The following is a 20,865-nucleotide window of genomic DNA, read 5'->3' on the forward strand; positions in this document are numbered from 1 at the left end:
TGTAAAAAACGGGTACCCCCCCACACCCCAGGTAGACCTCCTTCCCCCCAGGCTAACTGCCCCCCGGGGGAAATGCCCCATACTTTATACTTACCCCTCAGCGCAGATTCTGCTAGTGGAGTTGCACACATCCATCTTCCAGGTCCTCGGTTAGCTGACTGGGAGATCGGTATTTCTGCGTTTGCCGGTTTGTGACAACTGCACATGCGCAGAATTAAATGGAAATTGTCGATCTCTCAGTCAGTTTACCAAGGACCCGGAAGATGGATGCGTGGAACTCTGCTGGCAGAATCTGCGCCGAGGAGTAAGTATAAAGTATGGGGCATTTTCCTGGGGGGGCAGTTAGGCTGGGGTAGGAGGTCTACCTGGGGTTGGGGTACTCGGTTTTTTACAAATGGGTTGAATTCTCCTTTAAGTATTGAAAAAAAAACCTGTTTTCCCATGACCGTATCCTTTTAAGCCATTCAGGCCACCCACAGCTAACATCATGCACAACCCAGTATTATGTTTAATCGTAGGTTTCCTTTTCAATTCACCAGCAACTGACATTCCTTTCACACAGCCATGGTCGCTGCTGGAGGGTCTGCAACAAGTTAAAGGGATACTGTCGTGGGAAAAAATATTTTTTTCAAAATGAATCGGTTATTAGTGCTGCTCCAGCAGAATTCTGCACTGAAATCCATTTCTCAAAAGAGCAAACAGATTTTTATATATTCAATTTTGAAATCTGACATGGGGCTAGACATAATGTCAATTTCCCAGCTGCCCCAAGACATGTGACTTGTGCTCTGGTAAACTTAAATCACTCTTTACTGCTGTACTGCAAGTTAGAATATCACCCCCCTACCTTCCCCCCCCCAGGAGCCAAACAAAAGAACAATGGGAAGGTAACCAGATAGCAGCTCCCTAACACAAGATAACAGCTGCCTGGTAGATCTAAGAACAGCACTTAATAGTAAAAACTTACTCACTGAGACACATTGTTACGTTGAGAAGGAAAAACAGCAGCCTGCCAGAAAGCATTTCTCTCCTAAAGTGCAGGCACAAGTCACATGACCAGGGGCAGCTGGGAAATTGACAATATGTCTAGCCCCATGTCAGATTTCAAAATTGAATATAAAAAAATCTGTTTGCTCTTTTGAGAAATGGATTTCAGTGCAGAATTCTGCTGGAGTAGCACTATTAACTGATGTGTTTTGAAAAAAACATGTTTTCCCATGACAGGATCCCTGCCGCACTCCCTAATACAAGGAACAATAGAGATACCTGGTGCTCAAAAGGTAGAGGCTCGGCCACCTCACAGGAATAGTTCAAATAAAAAAAAAAACAATGGCACACAGGATTAGTGCAAGCAAGACTACCTTGCGTGTTTAATGCAGAATGCAACGTTTCGGTGTCAGGCCCCTTTGTCTTTTGACCCCGAAACGCTGCTGGAGGGTCCCACATCATCCTGGTTCATAATAATTGAAACTTCTGAAGGTTGTGTGGGTGTGTGTCCCAACCGGATTATGCTGTAACTTGGCCCCAGGGGGTAGGTTTGCTTACAATAAATACATTCTCTCACAGTTCCCCTCGTACATGAATCCGTCAGCCTTTGCACTTCTGGGTTTTGTATTATAAGCAATATCTAACGAGATATGTGCTCTTGTGCGATAACCGTGTGAAACCTGCTCGTTCTCGCCTGAGGCTGGGGATGTCTGTAAACATTAAACGGGCAGCGTGGGACGTTCCAGCTGCTTTTTAGCACTCCCTGCAAGGGAAAGAAAAAGGGAGGGTGCAGCGTCACTTCCACTGATCTCTGACTACACTGATCTCTGACTACACATTGGTCAGCAGTGGGAAAAAGCTTTAACCCTGAGAGTGCTGTTACACTAAACACGTGCACCTGAAAATCCCCCTGGTCATAGACATTATGTTATAGGAACATTCAACTTTCACCACCCTGATCAAGCTCTGTCCTTCCTGCTGGACCTGAATTGGCTCTGCAGAACAGAGGTTATGGATAGTTATAGTTCTGCTCCCCTGTAGTTCTCCTCTCATGTGTCTGGGTGAGAGGGTTGTGTGTGGATTTCCTTAGTTGTTGTTGTTAGACACATCTGCTTGGGGTAGGGTTGCCACCTTTTCTGGAAAAAAATGCCGACCTTCCTATGTTTTTGTGTTTTTTCCCTATAAATAACATTGGCATCAAGCAACATTTTTACCGGCCAGGCCGGTAAAATACCGGTCAGGTGGCAACCCTAGCTTGGGGGAAAGTATTGAGAAGGAAAACATGAAAAGGGTTTGTTTTTATTGAAAACAGAATATAAACATAATTTAGACTAAGTTTACACTCATACAGAACCTAAATCTCCCTCCCAATATCCTGATGGATAGAATGACAATGAAGAGTCTATGCCTTTGCCGTGGATTCAATGAAGAGACAGAACTACAGATATACAGTATACAGTACATTGGTGCTCCTGGTGGCCTGAAGGAGTGAAATCCAATGCGTTGAACTTGGTATATCTGGAAAACTCCCAGTCCCACGTAAGAAGAAGGTCTAACCACTAAGTTAAAGGAGAATTCAACCTGTAGTTTAAAAAAACCCTCCCCCCACCCTGGGTAGACCTGCCCCCAGGCAAATGCCCCTAATTTTTTACTCGCCCCTCTGTGCAGATTCTGGCCTCGGAGTTCACGGGAGCCATCTTCTTTCTTCTGTCTTTTTTGGAAGTTTCAGTGAATGCGCCCAAAGTCCCGTCAAAATAAAAATAAAGAAAAGTCAAAATGTTTCGGAAATTTTCGTGACTTGCACGCGCAGTTGTTTGGGACCGGAAATTTACTCAAACTGCGCATGCACCGAAAATGCCGTCGGTACACACGATAACCGGAGAAGAAGATGGCTGCCGTGAACTCTGAGGCCAGAATCTGCAAGGAGGAGTGAGTAAAAAATTAGGGGCATTTGCCCGGGGGGGGGGGGGGCAGGCAGGAAGGCTGGGGGTATGGAGGGGGGGGGGTCTACCCAGGGTAAGGGGGGGGGATTTTTTAAACTACGGGTTGAATTCTCCTTTACAACTCCTAGAAAGCCTGGTAGGAGCACAATGGTACCTGGGCAATGCCATTGGTAGTGAGACAAATTGAGGCCAAGAATAAATGGCATCCAAAACATCAAAAGGGAGGGTGGAAGCGATGCAGAATGGGGGCATCCAAGGTGGAAGTTATTGCCGGGATATTGGAGATCTGCAAACATGACGAGGAAGTAGTTGACTTCTCAACATATGTTGGAAGGTAGAGCAGCATTATAATTACTGACTGTATATAAGGGACAGATTGTAGGTCCCATCTATAAATTCAATCTCTCAGTCTGTGTGTATCAAACTAACTGTCTGGTTTTAGGATTAAACAGAGAGGGCATTAGTCCTCAGGACCCAGCATTTTAGGGTTCCATTGGGGAACTTCTATCATTAACTATTTAATTAACAATAACAAAGGACACTTTGTGCAGCAAGTTTAATATTGTCAGTAAATATAATCTAGCATGTCCTCCACTTGGTTTTATATTGCAATTTTATTTTAACACTTTCTTGAATTCCTGTAGCTTTTCCTTTTCCTCCTCCTGGACTCCTCTCCTCCCATATTGCTCTTCTGCTGTCCCCAACTTCTTCTGCCCTTCTTCTCTTTTCCCCTCTAAACTTTTCCCTTATGCTTTATATACCCCCTCTATTCTATTTTCACCCTCGTTTCATTTCCCCATTACTCATCCTTTGCCTATGTTCTCCATCCATTCCATTTCCCATTATTTTCATATCATTTCCCTGACTCATTTTATTCTGCGTCCCTTCTTTTCCTTTCCCATTCCCCAGTATGTTTAGCTTTATTTTTATCCTTCCCCCCCCCCCCCCCTTGTTCTTTTCTCAGTATGTCATCATTGGGCTCCGCCTGGAACGTCATGTTCTATTACTGTACAGGGAATGGTGGTACTGTTAAAATAGAATATCTTTCCTTCATACGTTCTATATAACTGGCTTTGTGCAGGAGTGTCCCACTGAGTACAAAAGTGACTTTAACACTGAGCCCTTGACAATGTCTCCAATTGGGTGTCAGCCCACTCCTGCTCAAGTGTCAGAGCCACCAATGAGATTATATGATGCATGAGATAAATCTGCAGGAGCAAGTTTTACGGTAGTTGTAATGATTTCCCTACCACATTCTGGTACAGACTGCGCTGCAGTTAGGGGTAAACCCAACAACTGGATGGCCTGCACTCTGCATGTATCGGATTCTAAAGTACCACTATGACTATGGTGGCCATGCATGGGCCAATCAATCCAAGTCCTTCCAGACCAAGTCGGCAGCCTACTGGCCCTCCTGTTAATGACAATGAGTCAATGAAGTCATTGGCCTTCCCAACAACCTGCTTGATCCGTGTATAGATATATATTATCTATCAGTCAGGTTAGAAAATCCTATTGAACAAGGTCTACTTGTGTCTCCTGTAATGCTTCTCCCTAGGCCCATAATTATTATACAATCACTGGCCGGGTGCAGTCCAGGGCTGAAGTTAGAAAAGTGGTCACATTTTTCAGTGCTGGATGGCTGGGGTCCCCACATAAGGGGGAAAATACATTTATCAGGGATGTCCATCTATTTAACTCTGTCTTATTGACAGCCACCTGCAATGCTTCTCTACTAATGAAGTCAGTCATTACTAACTAGTCCCTTCTAGAATCCAGAACTTTGCACTGATAAGATGATCCATCTTTCCAGGACCGGAATCTAGACTGGTTCCCGAGGATGAGAGCAATGTCTCTAGTGAGCAGCGACTCTGAAGGAGAACAGAATGAGCTGAGGAATCTTCAGGAGAAGCTGGAATCCACTATGCGACTAGTGACAAACCTGTCCGGCCAGCTGAGCGAGCTGAAGGACCAGGTGAGTGAGTGGGTGGCACAGTGTCTGGAGCTACAGGTCTACGGGGCATGAAGACTGAGGGAAGTACTCATTAATGTCCTGCAGAGAAAACACACCAGACAGTAGCTCTGTGGGAGTGGCTGCTGCGACGGTAGTTTCCTAATACTCAGGGTATGGAAATCCCCCTCTATACAAATGTGTTGGTTGTGGCTTATCACTGCAAATGCAGAGTAATGTGTTCATGCTAGTGGTTTCTTCACGTTTTATCCTGCTCTTCTACAGATGACTGAGCAGAGAAAACAGAAGCAGAGGATTGGCCTCTTGGGACAGCCAGCACATCTGAACATCAACCCTCAGCAACCAGCGTAGCCACGCGTTTCGCTTTCTGCTCCACACCTGCTGCCCATTTTAGAGCAGGAGACACAGGGTATAACTGCCGGCCATGTGATCTCAACCCAAACTTCACCTCTTCTCCCCCCCCCATTCCATTTGGGGATGTGATGGCACTTGTTGGTGTGCAGTGCCCGCTGCTCATGGGGAAACGGAAAGTGACCAGGGACAAAGTCGGAACTTGAAGCAAAGGAGTGAATTTTATATTTAAGAGTCAAATCTATTTATAAGACATTTCATTTTTGTAAGTCATGTCTGAGTGTATAGATCTGTGTAATTAATACTTTGCTTGGTGTGGACAATCACCTCACCCCTTATCCAAAGGCCGTCCCTGCAATGTAACGGAATCTCCCCCTGCCCCACCCAGTGTTTCATTCGACCAGGCCCAGAGGCCTCTAGTAGATGTTTTCTCTAACAGCAATATCTGATACATTTATGTTCTTGCTTCCAACATACACGGACCAAATCTGTTTTTTTGGGGTGGTCCTGGTGGATTCAAGGACCAGGAAGAAGCTGAGTGAAGCCTTTGCGGTGATGCTGTAGCTCTGATACAGCCCATTCAGCCATTTTTGCCTCATTGTTCTTTTGTACACGCACCCCTGACTTCTTTCTGAAGGGGAAGTGCGCCCTCACTTTGTAAATGTGCAAGTTTGAGATATTTAAATAAATGCAGATAAACTGGTCTTCTGTGCACATATCATTCTGGATATGAAGTCTTTACCAGTTAAGAACCAGTTTAGGAATATTGCACTTTTGTCTGATTAGGAATATTGCACTTTTGTCTGAGTAGCAAATCACATGACTATTGGTCCATAAAAGCTGCTGCCCCTCCAGACCATATTGACAGATTATTGGTTTGTGTATTGAGACTTTCTGAAGGTGGTCTGCAACGTGAAAAATTCTGTAGGTCCCAAATACAATACAATCATTGGCCTGAAGGGACACCCAATTGGACCAGTTAGATTTGTCTATCCAGCATGTGGATGGACAAATCGGTGAAGATTCGCCAATATTGTCAAACAAGAGCCTTATTACTTATATAATGGCCAGCTTTAACAGGCAGTTGCTACACATACAGCAACAGAATGTACATAAACCTTATTTAAAACTGATTTCCTATAATCACGCTAGAATAAAAACGTCAATTTAAATGAGACCGGTGCCAAATTGTTTTCTGGTTACATAATACAGTACGAGGAAAGCAGCTCTTACTAGAGCAGCATTACTAGAATCTACAGGTCCAAATAGAAGAGGGGGGTGGTGGTCAGTACAATTTTCCAAACGATTTGTGTCTGATTCCTTAATGGTTGCTCTGTGCTGCAACTACTACGAACGATCCAAGTATAGATTGATAGAGGGTGTTGAACCCGAAACATGTTGTGTTTGCCACTGCCCGGAATAAAAAGTAGTTTGCAGTAACACTGCTGGAGTTACTTTTCCTTCCTCTATACTTGGATCGTTCGTAGAAACTACAAGTTACAATTCACCCAGTTTCTTTGGAACTGAGGTTTCCTGTTTCTAGTGAAAGTAGCAGCTTGACTAGTAGAGGAGCCTAAGCCAGAATGGCCAGTGATGCTTTAGCTGTAGCCGTCCATTCACACGTCTTTGACTTACTTCCCCCTCACACTGACCTTTTTATTCTGTTGTGTTTTGATGCACAGTTGCTTGGAATTCCCCCTCCATTTCCTCCCCCATGTGGTCTCACAATAGAAAACCTCCTGGCGTTTCTAATATGTACGTGTTCAGAGCCTTCTACTTATGTAGGTGTCAGCAGTGTTATGTGAACTGGTATGTGGGTGAAGTTTGGCTGCAGCTATAAAAACTATAACTAATATAAACAGTACATGTTGCTATGTGAGAGCCCTTTTTTCAATACTTATCAATATTTGGAATTCTCTCCCTGAATCAGTGGTACAGGCTGATGCATTAGATAGCTTTAAGAAGGGGTTGGATGGTGTTTAACAAGTGAGGGAATACAGGGTTATGGGAGATAGCTCATAGTACAAGTTGATCCAGGGACTGGTCCCATTGCCATTTTGGAGTCAGGAAGGAATTTTTCAAATTGGAGAGACTTCAAATGGTTTTTTTTGCCTTCCTCTGGATCAACTAGCAGTTAGGCAGATTAAAATTAGGGATGCACCAAATCCACTATTTTGTATTTGGCCAGACCCCCGAATCCTTTGTGAAAGATTCGGCAAATCCTAATTTGCATATGAGTCACACAATTTCCCTCCCCACCCCTAATTTGCATATGCGGATTTGGTTCGGTCAGGCAGAAAGATTTGCCCGAATTCCGCTGAAAAAGGCCGAAACCTGGATTCAGTGCATCCCTAGATAAAATAGAGTTTAAAGGTTGAACTTGGACGTGTCTTTTTCCAACCTAACTTACTATGTTACTATGTATTTAAAACAAAATTTCTTTGAAAATATATATATATAATTTTTTTTTTTTTTTTGCATTGATTTGGTAACTTTTGCAATAGTTGTGAATAGATTGTCAGGAGCAGCTTCCTATTTGCAGTGTGCTATTAATGGGCAGGACATTTAAGATATTGCGGATTTGTTATTTTAATTAAGTGTGACAATGATATTTGGAATGCGATAATGGGTGGGATAGCAGGTATAGTAGGGAGAGATGGTGTCTATAGTAACAGTGGATAATAGTCTCTGGGAAGGGAGTGTGACTGTGGGATAGCAGGTATAGTAGGGAGAGATGGTGTCTATAGTAACAGTGGGATAATAGTCTCTGGGAAGGGAGTGTGACTGTGGGATAGCAGGTATAGTAGGGAGAGATGGTGCCTATAGTAACAGTGGATAATAGTCTCTGGGAAGGGAGTGTGACTGTGGGATAGCAGGTATAGTAGGGAGAGATGGTGTCTATAGTAACAGTGGGATAATAGTCTCTGGGAAGGGAGTGTGACTGTGAGATAGCAGGTATAGTAGGGAGACATGGTGTCTATAGTAACAGTGGGATAATGGTCTCTGGGAAGGGAGTGTGACTGTGGGATAGCAGGTATAGTAGGGAGACATGGTGTCTATAGTAACAGTGGGATAATAGTCTCTGGGAAGGGAGTGTGACTGTAGGATAACAGGTATAGTAGGGAGAGATGGTGCCTATAAGAGTTGGCTCAGCAGCTGTTGATAAAGTACATCTGCCAACAAACCCTCCCAGTAGTTGAGGTACAGCTGCAGAACAGGAAAGCCAATGAACTTTGTGCAGTTTGTTGACCCCTCTGATACCAAGTGCCCAGAGTAAACCGCTGAGAAACCAGTTAATAATCGCTGTCACGTCGGCCCCTTCGCCTTCCCACAAGGCTGACCATGTGCCACTATTTCAGCTTCTCTTATGTAACAGGCTCTGCGGATAAACAATCCAGCTTAGTGCACAGTGTTTCATTGATGAAGTGTAGGATTAAACACTCCAGCTCTGGGAGAGATCCTAAACAACCCCCATAGCAATAGGTGAAATTTTCCCTAATAACCGCAAACACTGAAATGGCGACACAATGCAGATTGGTGCATTGGTTTGTGTTCAAGCTTGTACAGCTTTAAAAAACAAAACATAATCAGGTACAGTACAGTAAATAGTGTAGGTTAATTTAATTCATCCGGTCGGACACTGGAACTCCAATATACACCTGCACTTGACCAGAGCCAAAATAGGTCTTGTAGGGTTTGCCTATTTTTTAATTAAAGGAGAAGTAAAGGCATCGCTTGTTATAATTGATTATCTGAGACCCCAGGATGGTTCTCATGAAAACTGTACCTTTTCGGGATACTTCTCTAGACGCACCACAACACAATCTATTGCTTTTTCATTCTTCCTGGCTGGTGTGCATGAGCAGAAAAGGGAAGACAGTCGTCATTTTGCGTCATAATTTAGCCTTTTGCTTTATTGCACACCCAGATTGAGATGTAGAGAAGATCACAAAGTAGATGTCAGCTCTGTGCTTAACAGTAGGACCCCAATCCGGAGCAGTTTCAGCCCATGGGAGCACCAGCCCAACTTCCCAGATAACCGAATACCTGATGAGGTTGCCAAAGGAGGGATCTTTCTCCAGTTTGGCCACCCGCATGGTGATCAAGTCAGACGGATCTGATCATGGACCTCCGAGCAGTTCCAAACCACCAGGAGAGGATTATATAAATGCTTTAATGGAAATGTCTAAACTGATATCTGGCTGACAATTGTCAAACTGTCAGGAGCCCCCGGTACATGGGCAAATAAGCTGCCAATTTATGGGGGTATATTTATTAAAATGTGAAGTTGGAGCCAACCACAGCCTGCTAGAGTGAAATACCGCCTCTCTACATTCATTTCTATGAGAGTGACGGTATATCTTTCTAGCGGACGGTGGTGAACTCTAACTTCACTCTTTGATAAATATACCCCTTGGTCTTGCGGGTTTCTTTTATTGTCGTATGTATGATCACAGAAATGTAACTATAGCCCCAGGCACCCATATGCACACACTTGTATCTACCAACCTCATGCTGTTGTATTCCTGGCACTCGCATCCCTGTTCAACCACTTGTTACAGCACTGTGTGGCCTTTAGTGTCTCCTACAATTGAATATAATCTCCCTTATAGCTTTCTGTTGGGGGTTAGTTCAATGCTCTGTCCTAATTTCTTGAATAGTTCCTCCCTTGGCCAAAATGTAGAGTCCTGCATCGGGTCGGTTACCCTGCGGGTAGAAGTTCCGGTTGCGGATATTGACACAGGTCTTCGGGTTTGCGGGTTGGGCCGCAGGTCTTCTTAATATCGATTTTTACCACTTTTTTCTGATCATGTCTACTTCTGATGATGTCACTTCCGGTTTACAATGACAGCACTTCCCGATTCTTGATAGTTATTGGGTCACAGGTCTGGGTTGTGGATAAGGTACTTGCCAGGTCAGTTCGGGTAGCGGGTCCAATCAGGTAAGAATGCGGATTGCAGGGTATGGGTTCCAAAAAAGGGACCCGTGCATGACCAAAATGTTTGATTCACATGGTTTGCAATTCAAACTCGACGCCGATTATCAGATAGTTCTCTCCTAATCTCGACCCAGATCAAGTCTTGTTTATTCTTGCCGGCCAATTTAACTCTGCGAATTTATTTTAATAATATGGGATGGGGGGGGATACTTTTGTTTTGCAATCAATGAAAAGTCACATTTGAGTCAATATTTCTCCACCTATATAGTACACGTTTATTTTAAAAAAAAAAAACATTTGCAATGATATTCCAATGCTAATGTAATGCATTTTTAATGGATACTAAGGGTGGCCATAGACGTAACAATTACAATCTTTCTTGGAAAAGATCTTTCCAAGAAAGATCGTTCGTTTCAATACACATGTGTAGAGCTGAATCGTCAGATATACAGGTAGATATACAGGTAGAAACAATAGAATTCTACCTGTATCTGACGATTCAGCACTAACAATGGGTGATGTTTGGGTCCCTTCAAAGGCACCCGATCAATAGTTTCCGTCCAGCCCGATCGACGAGCCGACCGATATCCAAGTCTTCTGCCGATATCGGTCGGCTCTTTTTCCACCATACTTGCAACGAATATCGGACGGAAATTTGTTTCGTACGATATTATCTGTGCATATATGACCACCTTAAGGGTTGAACTACACAAGAGCTTTTAGCTGCGATAGCATTCATTCCGATGCACTGAGATAAATCGCAGGCGTCACGTCGGATGTGCCAAATCTAAGGTAAGTAATAGGTATGTCGGTCGTTATCGCTGCGTGCATCCAATACGACTGTCGGATTTGAACACATGTTGCTTCTGAGATTTCGCCACCTGCGTTTCCCCAGCAGGACGTAGAGCCTCCCCAATGATATCGCCTGAGCCTACACGAGGAAACTGCACCCATACTGGTCTTGTCATTAAAAAGAAATCACAGCAGGTTTACTCAACACTTTAATAAGGCGGGAACACTTTGTGTGACTAGTTGTAACCAAAGGAAAGGGAAATTACGTAAAAGGGGTTGTTTTCAGTTCAATTGTTTTCAGATTGTTCCCCACAAATAAAGACAACTTTCAGTTACTTTTAATTTTTTTTACCGTGTAATGTCTCTGGTGTTTGAGTCTGGCAGCTCAGTAATTCAGGCGCAGACTCTGAACTGTTACCATTTTGCAACATTTAGGGCAAGGGCAGACGTTTTTGCTGCATTTTTTAAAAAAGAACAGCCAGGCGTAAAGTACGCCACTGCAACCACATGCGACCGTCAACATGCGTTTTTCAGCACGTAGGATTCTTTTCCCAACATGCACTTCTCATTGTTTTCATTGAGAATTTGGACGCCATATTTAAAATACACTGCGTATTTACGCAAAGTGTGGTTTCAAACGTGCAGATCCCATAGAGTGTATTGATTTGGTAGTTTCTTGACGGATTGGGTTTCTGCTAAAAAACGCCAATACTGGCGTCCTGTGGCGGATTTCAGCCTGCACGCACCCTGTGTGAATTGCCATAGTGCGTTTTCCATTAGTTTCAGTGGTAGTGCAGTTTATGCGTATTTACGCCTGGCTGTTCTTTTTTTAAAAAAAAAACGCAAAAACGCCATGTCTGACCGTGCCCTTAGTTGATACATTTCTCAGCAGCATCTCTGGAGTATTAGCAACTATTGTATCAATTCTAACAGCTCACTATAGATGAAGTAGTCTGGGGCCCCATTTTCCCCCGGGCTCCCCTGTGACAGAGGGGTCTGCTTCCTCTATAGTGAACAAGAACCCCCCCTCCCCCAGCCTCTCTCACCTGACTCAGGGAAGCAGAGCGCAAGCTGGGATGGGGATGGAGAGTGGGCGGGGTCAGTGATGGGAAGTGGGCGGGACAATGGGGGATTGGAGCCCCTCTGAAGATTTCATTGCAGGGGGGCCCGTCACACTCTAGTTCCGGTGCTGAGGCTGGTGAATATGCCTCCCCTGTGCTCCACTGTTCTACATATACAGGTCAGTGTCACCAGTGGGGAGAGCCATTCCAGGGCTAATGGGGGACCCCAGCTGCAGGGGGGTTTAGTTCTCCTTTAAAGGGGTGGCTCATCTTTAGGGCAGAGACACACCCAGCGACAAATCTCCTCTTCTTTAGGGGGACTAAATCTCCCGACTTTTTCTGGCTAGAATCTAAATCGCCGGCGGGATGGCAATCGATGCGCTTCGTTTTCCGCAGTTGCCTCGCGAGGAAATCCGACGACTTCAGAAAATGAAACACTCAGAGTGCCATCCCGCCGGCGATTCGCCCTGAAGAAGAGATATCGTGTCGCGAAAATTTTAGCATGTTATAGTTTGGCAACTTCGAAGCAAATTTCATCTGGGCTTAACATTTTCTGTTTTATATTTTTTTTTTTTTTTTGTTTTTTTTTAATTATTTGTTTTTCTCTTCTGACTCTTTCTAGCCTTTAAATGGGGGGTCACCAACCCCAATCTAAAAGCAGATGTTCACTAAGGCCGAAAAAAAACCCAAAAACTTTCTATTCAGTTCTCTCCTATTCCAGTCTCTTATTAAAATCAATGCTTGGTTGCTAGGGAAATGTGTTCCCTAGCAACCAGATGGCCAGAACTGCAAACCCCGGAGAGCTGATGCTGAATAAAAAAAAAAAGCTAAATAACTAAAAAAAAAAAAAAATTATTTTATAATGTCTTAGAATATCAATCTCTAAATTCTAATGAAAAGTTGATTTAAAGGTGTACAGTAACACTGCCATGGAGTAATACTAATAATTATAGTGATAGGGGAGGCAGACCCTTCCACTATTGACGGGGGGGGAGCAGGGAAATGTAAGAGTAAGAAACGTGTTATTGGCAGCTTATGGTGCTGCTGCAGTTCAGGGACTGCCCTTTTAATCAGTCAGGTGCGTCTGTGTCGCGTTCCCAGCGGCTGCTAATACTTTCCTCGTGTCCTGCCTCTCCCGCTCCAGTGCCAGTCTCCCCCTCCCTCCGGCCCAACCCCCTCCCGCAGCTGATGTTGGGTTGAGCCGCACGTGAGTTTCATATGACACTGGGGCAGCAGCTGTCTCACTCGGCACCGGGCGTGCTGCTTGTCACAGGGAGGAGGAGACACGGCCGCTCCCTCCATTTAACCAGAGGCGGAGGCACAGCAGGGCAGCATTTACCTACTGGCACCAGACCTGTTCGAGTCCATTCGCTCCGCCACTGACTGGAATACACACACTCTGGATTGTACCATGGACAGAATGCCCAGTGCCTGTCTGGAGAGAGCCGCTTCCTTGTCTGGGTAAGTTCAGTCAATGAATGCCAGGCACGACCTACCCCCCCCTCTGCCAAGTAGTAGCACCCACTGCCAGCAACCTGTTGCCCTGGAGCTGGAACTCACCACTGCTTATTGGGGGGAGGCGGTGTGGGTATTTTTAATGAACCCCCAGAATTCTAGTGGGCCTCATGAGGGTAGGTGGAGGATTAATAGTGTTGAAACTATTATAGATATTTTCTATAAATGCTCCAGGGACTCTGAAGGGCTGCAGGTTGGACATCCCTCATTTTTGACTCCCCCGTTCCTCAGATTTGAGAGGTTCGAACTGGGAACTGTCTCTTCTCTCAGTAGCTGAAGGCTGTCAGTGGTTGTCAGAAGAATTCTCTTTAATCAACAGGTTTAATATCTCAAATGAAGTCTAATTCCAGAGTAGGACAAGCCTTGAACCCCCAGAAGGGCCCCGAGGGGTGTTAAAGGGGTTGTTCACCTTTGAGATAACTTTTAGTATAATGTAGAGACTATAAGTTTTCATTTTTTTATTATTTAAGGTTTTTGAGTTATTTTGCTGTTTATTCAGCGGCTCTTCAATTTGCATTATAAGTAATGTGGTAGCTAGGGTCCAAATGACCCTAGCAACCCTGCATTGATTTGAATAAGAGACTGGACTATGAATAAGAGAGGAGCTGAATAGAAGGATCAGTAATAAAAAAAAGTAACAATACATTTGTAGCCATACAGAGCATTTGTTTTTTATAGAAGGGGTCAGCGACGCCCATTTGAAAGCTGCAAAGCTATAAAACTATAGAAAAGAAATAATTAAAAAGTTGCTTAGAATCAGCCATTCTATAGGATACTAAGAGTTACCATTAAACATGGACAACAGTCAATAAGTGTTAGTCCCACCTGCTGCCCTAGATATTGATTTAATGAGCAATTTATCCTTTACTATGTCCCTAGTGAGTTTGGGGCTCCTGAAAGTATCCTGTCCCCTCTCTCTCTCTCAAAATGTGGAGTTTAGGGTGAGCAATATAATTACTTTGGTCCTTATCTTGCCTTTGCTTGTCACAGGATGGACTTGTCCCATATGTATCCCGTCTTCAAACACAGGAAAGGTGTGAAGAGGTGCGAGGAGAGCAAGGTGAGACTGCGCCCATGTTCTTACTGTATAACTTACTGTATAAGTAACCCCGACACCCTACACCAGGGATCCCCAACCTTTGTCACCCGTGAGCCACATTTAAATGTAAGAAGGGTTTGGGGAGCAACATAAGGATGGAAATAGATCCCGAGGATGCCAACGAAGGGCTGTGATTGGCTATTTGGTAGCCCCTATGTGAACTGGCAGCCTACAGAAAGCTCTGTTTGGCAATACAACTGGTTTTCATGCCTGGAATTCAAATATAAGCACCTACTTTGAAGCCACTGGGAGCAACATCCAAGAGGTTGGGGAACATGTTGCTCATGAGCTACTGGTTGGGGATCACTGCCCTACACTAGGCACCTATATGTGCTCTTGTTTCTCCTTTACAGCTCCTATGCCTTTCTGAACATGATTATTTGCTACCAGAGACATGATTATATAGCATATGTATTCACATATTCACACTTCTTACAGGGTCCAGACATTGCATTCCAGTATATACAGTGCCTGGTGCCAAATTTGCCAGTAACTCCTATCATGTCTCTATCACATTCTCCCCCCTGCGATAATTTCTGTATAATAAATATATATGCTTTGCACCTTACTGACCCTTTAGCGTTTACGTATTTGCCCTTCCCAAAATATTCATTGTGTGTGTCTGTACATGCTGTGCTGTGTGTGTCTCCCTCTCAAAGCCTCGCTTGTTCTGTACAGTGTGTGAATGATGATGATGATGGCCCTGCCTCACGTGTACTGTCACATGTAGATCAAGTGGCCGTGAAACCGACACAAGGGGGCGCTGTGTACATTTCTCCAATTACTGTAGGAACCTTCCTGCTACAGCCAATATGACACGTATCTGCTGAGATGGCCACCTAATTATAAATGTGTCTAACGCTTACCCCCCCCTCTCCCCCCCTCTCTCCAGCAGGACACGTACAAGCTGCCACACCGGCTCATCGAGAAAAAGCGCCGGGATCGAATTAACGAGTGCATCGCTCAGCTCAAAGACCTGTTGCCAGAGCACCTCAAACTGACTGTAAGTTACCTATTGTCTCTCTGCAGTCAAAAAAAAACCTAATGTTGGTGATCAGGATGTTAAAGGGGAACTATCAAAAAAATGTAAATTTAATATAAGCTTCAGCATACTGAAATAAGAAACTTTCTAAATACAATCAATTAAAAATTCTGCATTGTTTCTAAAATAATTAAGTTTATGTTTACTATCCCTCTCTCAGCATCTGTTTCTCTTCATTCAGTTAGATCAAATATATCTTATAGGTGGGGGGGCTCCTTTTGCCTAGAAGGTGTATTCGAGCTCACGCTATTAAAATGACCAGACATCATGTCTCTCTACATGCAGAATTTGTGCAGTTATTTTGTTAGATTCTGTTTGTACTGGAATCAGTTATTTGAGTGAGCTCTAATACATCTGCTAGGAAAGGAGCCCCCTTAAAAGATATATTGGATCTAACGGTCAATGAATATCTGACACCCAACGGCTGCATGAAGAATGAAGGGAAACAGATGCTGAGAGAGGGATAGTGAAGATGAACTGGATTATTTGCAGAATATTAAATTGATTGTATTTAGAAAGTTTCTTATTTCAGTATGCTGACGCTTATATTAAATTTTCATTTTGCGATAGTTCCCCTTTAATGTTAATGAGTTTATATACCCAACAAGTTCAGTGTACAAAGTGCGAAATTCAGGGGCACAAGTAGCCATGATTTTTGGACCCGCAATGCAATGTTCCAAGGATCATTTATTATGTATGGGTCCAATATAATCCCAAGCTACACGCAAACGGGAATCACGGGAAACAAAACTCTGCATCAATGCACGTGACCACCATGAAACAGATACATGTGATGGACTCACAACAGAAACATGTGATGATACGACGCACTAAATAAATGTGACAATCACACAGTCAGACAGAACAGCTACAGGCCTATCTCATTAAAACATATTAAACAGACATGTGATGGTGCATGTGTGTGCACAGAAAGCAGCTGATAAACCACAGGGTACACACTGTGTGTGCATAGAATGATATATATCTTTATATTATTCTGCCTCTACACTTGTCATACACCACTAGTTTGTAACACAGTAGCTGTGTGTATCCTTGCACTATCTTGGTGAGGTTAAAGGGGTTGTCCACTAGGGATGGGCGAATTTTTTCGCCTTGTTTCGCCGCGTAAATGCCGCCCATAGACTTGTATGGCGTCTCGCGTAAATTTTTTTGACGCCCATAGCCGGTGGCGAATATTTGACGAAACGGGTCATATTCGCCCATCCCTATTGTCCACCTTTGCATTACCTTTTAGTATGATGTAGAGAGTGATATTCTGAGACAATTTGCAATTGGTTTTCATTTTTTATTATTTGTAGTTTTTGGGTTATTTCGCTTTTTTATTCAGCGGCTCTCTAGTTTGCAATTTCAGTAATCTAGTTGCTAGGAGTCCAAACTACCCTAGCAACAGTGCACTGGAACATGAATAGGAGAGGCCTGAAGAGAAAGAGAAGTAATACATAGTAGCAATAACAATAAATTTGTAGCTTTATAGAGCTACTGTTTTTAGATGGGGTCAGTGACCCCTGTTTGAAATCTGTAACGAGTCAGAAAACTGGAACGAGTCAGAAAACTGACTCGGGGAAAAAAACTCGAATGTCGGGAAGGCTGCAAATAAACTCCCAATTGATCCCTGGACGTCTTCCATTGACTCAAACAGCATTTTGGCCGGTTTTAGGTGGCGAATAGTCAAATTCGAGTTCTTAAAGGGCCAGAGCATGATAAATCTCGACTCGAATTTGAATAACTCCCTAGTCGAATTTGACAGTTTTGACCATAAAAAATTTAAAATTCTAATTTCGAATTTTCAATTCGACCCTTAATAAATCTGCCGATAAAAAAGGCAAATAATTAAAAAAACAATAGGCAATTATTAATGAAGACCAATTGAAAAGTTGCTTAGAATTGGCCATTTTATAACATACTAAAGGTGAACCACCCCTTAAAGGGCAGGTATTTCCCCTATAACAATACAGTAAGTGATGTGTAAACATTGGTAGGGGACTAAGCAGAAATAGCTGGTGGTGTTTGGGTGTCGTCTGCACAAAACACAATAAACAAAGCAAATGCCAGGGAAGGCACCAATTAGTCAGCTTGGAATTGTACCGCACTATTTATACTCTACTCTATTTCTTTTCATTTACATAATCTATGAATGTGACTGTATATTGGGTGTTATATTTTTAAAGGGGGTAGAGGTTCCGGGTCATATCACAGAGCTTCAATTTAGTGTTTTGTTATGCGTCGCTAAATGGTAAGCGGTGTCCGTATGATAACCATTCTAACATATCTTTTAATAGACTTTGGGTCACCTTGAGAAAGCCGTGGTTCTGGAGCTGACCTTGAAACACATGCGCTCTTTGTCCAGTCTGATCGAGCAGCAACAGCAACAGATCCTTACACTTCAGAGTGGTAAGTGTTACTTGTTCACACCTTAACTAATTGCCCCTAACCTACTCGGGGAGGCACGTTTCATCAAAGGTCGAATTTCAAATTCATGGGAGTTTTTTAAAAACTCCCATGAATTCGAAATTTGACCAATTGAAATTTATTTAAAAAAAAAAACAAACACATTTTTTAAACTCAGATGAATTAAAAACTCAAATCGATTTTGAATCGGATTTAAAAAACTCGATTCAAGTTTTTGCTCTGAAAAAAAACTCGAATGTCAGGAAGGCTGCAAATAACTCCAAATTGATCCCTGGAATTCTCTCATTGACTTAAAGGGGAAACAAACCCTTAATAAACCAAAACCCTACCTCCCTACCCTTAATAGACCCCCCTCAGCTTAACTGCCCCCCCCCCCGGCAAATGCCCCTAATTCTTTACCTACCCCTTGGTGCAGATTCTGTCCAGCGGAGTTCACGGAAGCCATCTTCTTCTCTTCGGTAATCTTCGGAATAAGACTTAGGCAATTTTCGTGAGTTTCGGTGCATGCGCAGTAGTCGCAAAACAATTGCTCCAACTGCGCATGCACCACTTCGCCGGTCTCATTCCGAAGAGAAGAAGATGGCTGCCGTGAACTCTGCTGGACAGAATCTGCACAGAGGGGTAAGTAAAGCGTTAGGGGCATTTGCTCGGGTGGGCAGCCAGGCTGGGGGGGAGCAGGGAGGGGGGTCTATGTAAGGTAGGGGGGTAGGGGTTTTTTTTATTAAGGGTTTGTTTCTCCTTAAACCGCAATTCTGCAGGTTTTAGTTGGCAAATTCGAGTTCTTAATAGGCCAGAGTTTGATAAATCTCAAACTCTGGGTTTGGGTCTCTGCTGTATGAGCATAAATTCTTCTTCCTCTGATTATTTGTTCCTCTTTCCATTAGGGTCCCCTTCTGAAGAAAGCCGAATATCTGCAGAGGAAATGTTCCATTCGGGGTTCCAGCTCTGTGCAGAGGAGGCTTTACATTTCCTACAGGGCGGAGAAAGAAAAGAGCTGGTTGCCCATCTTCATCGGGTGGCTTCAAAGCTTGGCGAGAGCTCTCCCAGTTTTCCAAAACTCACTGAGAAACCTGCACCTAAGGTCCAAGCAACCAACTGTGTTCCTGTTATATGTCGTGCGGCCCCTCTCCCATCTGGAGAACAGAGCGGGACCGATACAGATACGGACAGCGGTTACGGTGGGGAGGCTGAAAGGGGTGAATGCCATCCTGAGATTACAGAGAAAGAAGAGGCCTCCACCTTGGAAAGGATCATCAAACAGGAAAACGATGAGATACCCAAAAAGAAACCCAGGTTCGAGGCATCAGAGGAGGAAACACGATTTTGCAGTAGTGACCTCTCGTCTTTGGGTGTTTTTCCATCTCAACCTCCCTTATGCCTTCCCTTTTATTTAATACCGCCTTCAGCCAATGCCTATCTTCCTATGCTGGAAAAGTATTGGTACCCTGGGTCAATGCCTATGATGTATCCTCCAATGTCACATTCTGGTCTGTTGAGTCAAGATACGTCTAAGGCTCAGCATGCTACTCCACAAACTGTATCATCCATGGATTCTTCTGCACTGCTACAAGCTCTCAAACAAATGCCTACCCTAGGTACGGAACCTAAGGACTGACCCAATAAGGGTAATAACCACGGCAATGCCACCAGCAGAATCCAACAAAGAAGGATCATTGGCTCCTCAGTATGAGTTGCCCATGAAACGGGTATCGGCCTCCAAAGAAGAGGCCCAAGGAAAAGGCGGACACTTCTAGGAGAGGAGCTGAAGGACTGGTCACTGGTCCTGTCTGTAATTTAGGATGCTTTTCATGATTGTGTTATACTGTACACTACAGGACAACACAACACAGTGATGACACGTGAAGATGCCTCTATCTTGAACTTCTGTCTGATTTTTGGAAGCTGTTAAAATCAACAGAGATGAACGTCAGGGGTGTAAAAAAAAAAAAGACTTACGCTTACAATTAGTGCTGAGTGACCTTCAGAAAGCCCAATGGGCCTACATGTTCTTTGCAAGCCACAAAGCCCAGAAAAAGAAGACGGATATTGCACTTTATATTCAAAATATAGAACTATTCCATTCATTTGGGTTCCATACCTACCTGGAGGTAATCAGGTGCCCCCTGCAGTTCCAGGAGTAGCACATATTTTAATGTATTCATATTTTTGAGGAAAATAAAATCTTTATTTCTTGACCATTGTCGCCAAAAGTTATTCTCGTTATGACTGAGACGTGGTTAGACAGGGTTACAAATAGTCCATACTCCGTGTCGGACTGGCCCACCGGGATACCAGGAAAACTCTGGTGGGCCCAGGTGTCAGTGGCCCCTCCTGCTTCTAAATATTTGGTCTATTCCATGGCCATTCCCTATTTCTAGGAGTATAAAGAGGCTAAATAGATGGAATAATAGGTTATAGTATGTAAAGAAAATAGAATAGGAGAATAGAGGTTGAGTGAGGAGAGGAAGAAAATAATACTTAGAGTGGGCCCCTGATCTAAAGGTTTTTGGGTGGGCCCCTGGTGTCCCAGTCCGATACTGTCCTTACTCCTCTAACTCGTGCCTCTTTCCCAGTGTCTCTCCGGGGGTTGATATGACCAATATATCAGGTATATGAGTCACTCTGGGCAGGTGTGTAGAACAATGAATCCCTTCTCAGGAACCTCCTGCAGGGGGGGGGGGGGAAGTGCAATGAGGGGAAGTGCCGGAGAGCCGGCCCTTTGAAGTCAGACATA

At 43.8% G+C, this 20,865-nt stretch overlaps 2 protein-coding genes across 10 annotated transcripts in view; both read left to right on the forward strand.

Moving 5' to 3' along the window:
• Positions 1 to 5,957, forward strand: part of itpr1.S (inositol 1,4,5-trisphosphate receptor type 1 S homeolog) — a 136,702-nt gene extending 130,745 nt beyond the window's left edge. For all 8 annotated transcript variants that reach the window (XM_041591267.1, XM_041591268.1, XM_041591269.1 and 5 more), the window contains 2 exon segments: positions 4,744 to 4,905; positions 5,167 to 5,957. In XM_041591267.1, the coding sequence (XP_041447201.1) occupies positions 4,744 to 4,905; positions 5,167 to 5,253 (249 nt within the window). In that variant the 3' untranslated portion in view covers positions 5,254 to 5,957.
• Positions 5,958 to 13,091: 7,134 nt separating this feature from the next.
• On the forward strand, positions 13,092 to 20,326 carry bhlhe40.S (basic helix-loop-helix family member e40 S homeolog). 2 transcript variants are annotated; one of them, XM_018261344.2, is made up of 5 exons: positions 13,092 to 13,506; positions 14,551 to 14,620; positions 15,555 to 15,662; positions 18,002 to 18,113; positions 19,016 to 20,326. In XM_018261344.2, the coding sequence occupies exons 1-5, from the start codon at positions 13,457 to 13,459 to the stop codon at positions 19,744 to 19,746; spliced, it is 1,071 nt and encodes a 356-aa protein (XP_018116833.1). In that variant the 5' UTR covers positions 13,092 to 13,456; the 3' UTR covers positions 19,747 to 20,326. The 2 variants fall into 2 exon arrangements, with proteins under 2 accessions (XP_018116833.1, XP_018116832.1); XM_018261343.2 differs by having other exon boundaries at positions 13,093 to 13,506; positions 15,552 to 15,662.
• Positions 20,327 to 20,865: the final 539 nt, after the last annotated feature.

This window comes from Xenopus laevis, chromosome 4S, assembly GCF_017654675.1.
Source record: "Xenopus laevis strain J_2021 chromosome 4S, Xenopus_laevis_v10.1, whole genome shotgun sequence".
NCBI lineage: Eukaryota > Metazoa > Chordata > Amphibia > Anura > Pipidae > Xenopus > Xenopus laevis.

Bases quoted from the DNA above. Each gene is read 5' to 3' on its own strand.
- bhlhe40.S (XM_018261343.2), top strand. From the start codon at position 13,457: ATGGACAGAATGCCCAGTGCCTGTCTGGAGAGAGCCGCTTCCTTGTCT. The intron at 14,621-15,551 runs GTGAGACTGCGC...CCCTCTCTCCAG, and splicing joins AGAGGTGCGAGGAGAGCAAG to CAGGACACGTACAAGCTGCC. The intron at 15,663-18,001 runs GTAAGTTACCTA...ATCTTTTAATAG, and splicing joins CAGAGCACCTCAAACTGACT to ACTTTGGGTCACCTTGAGAA.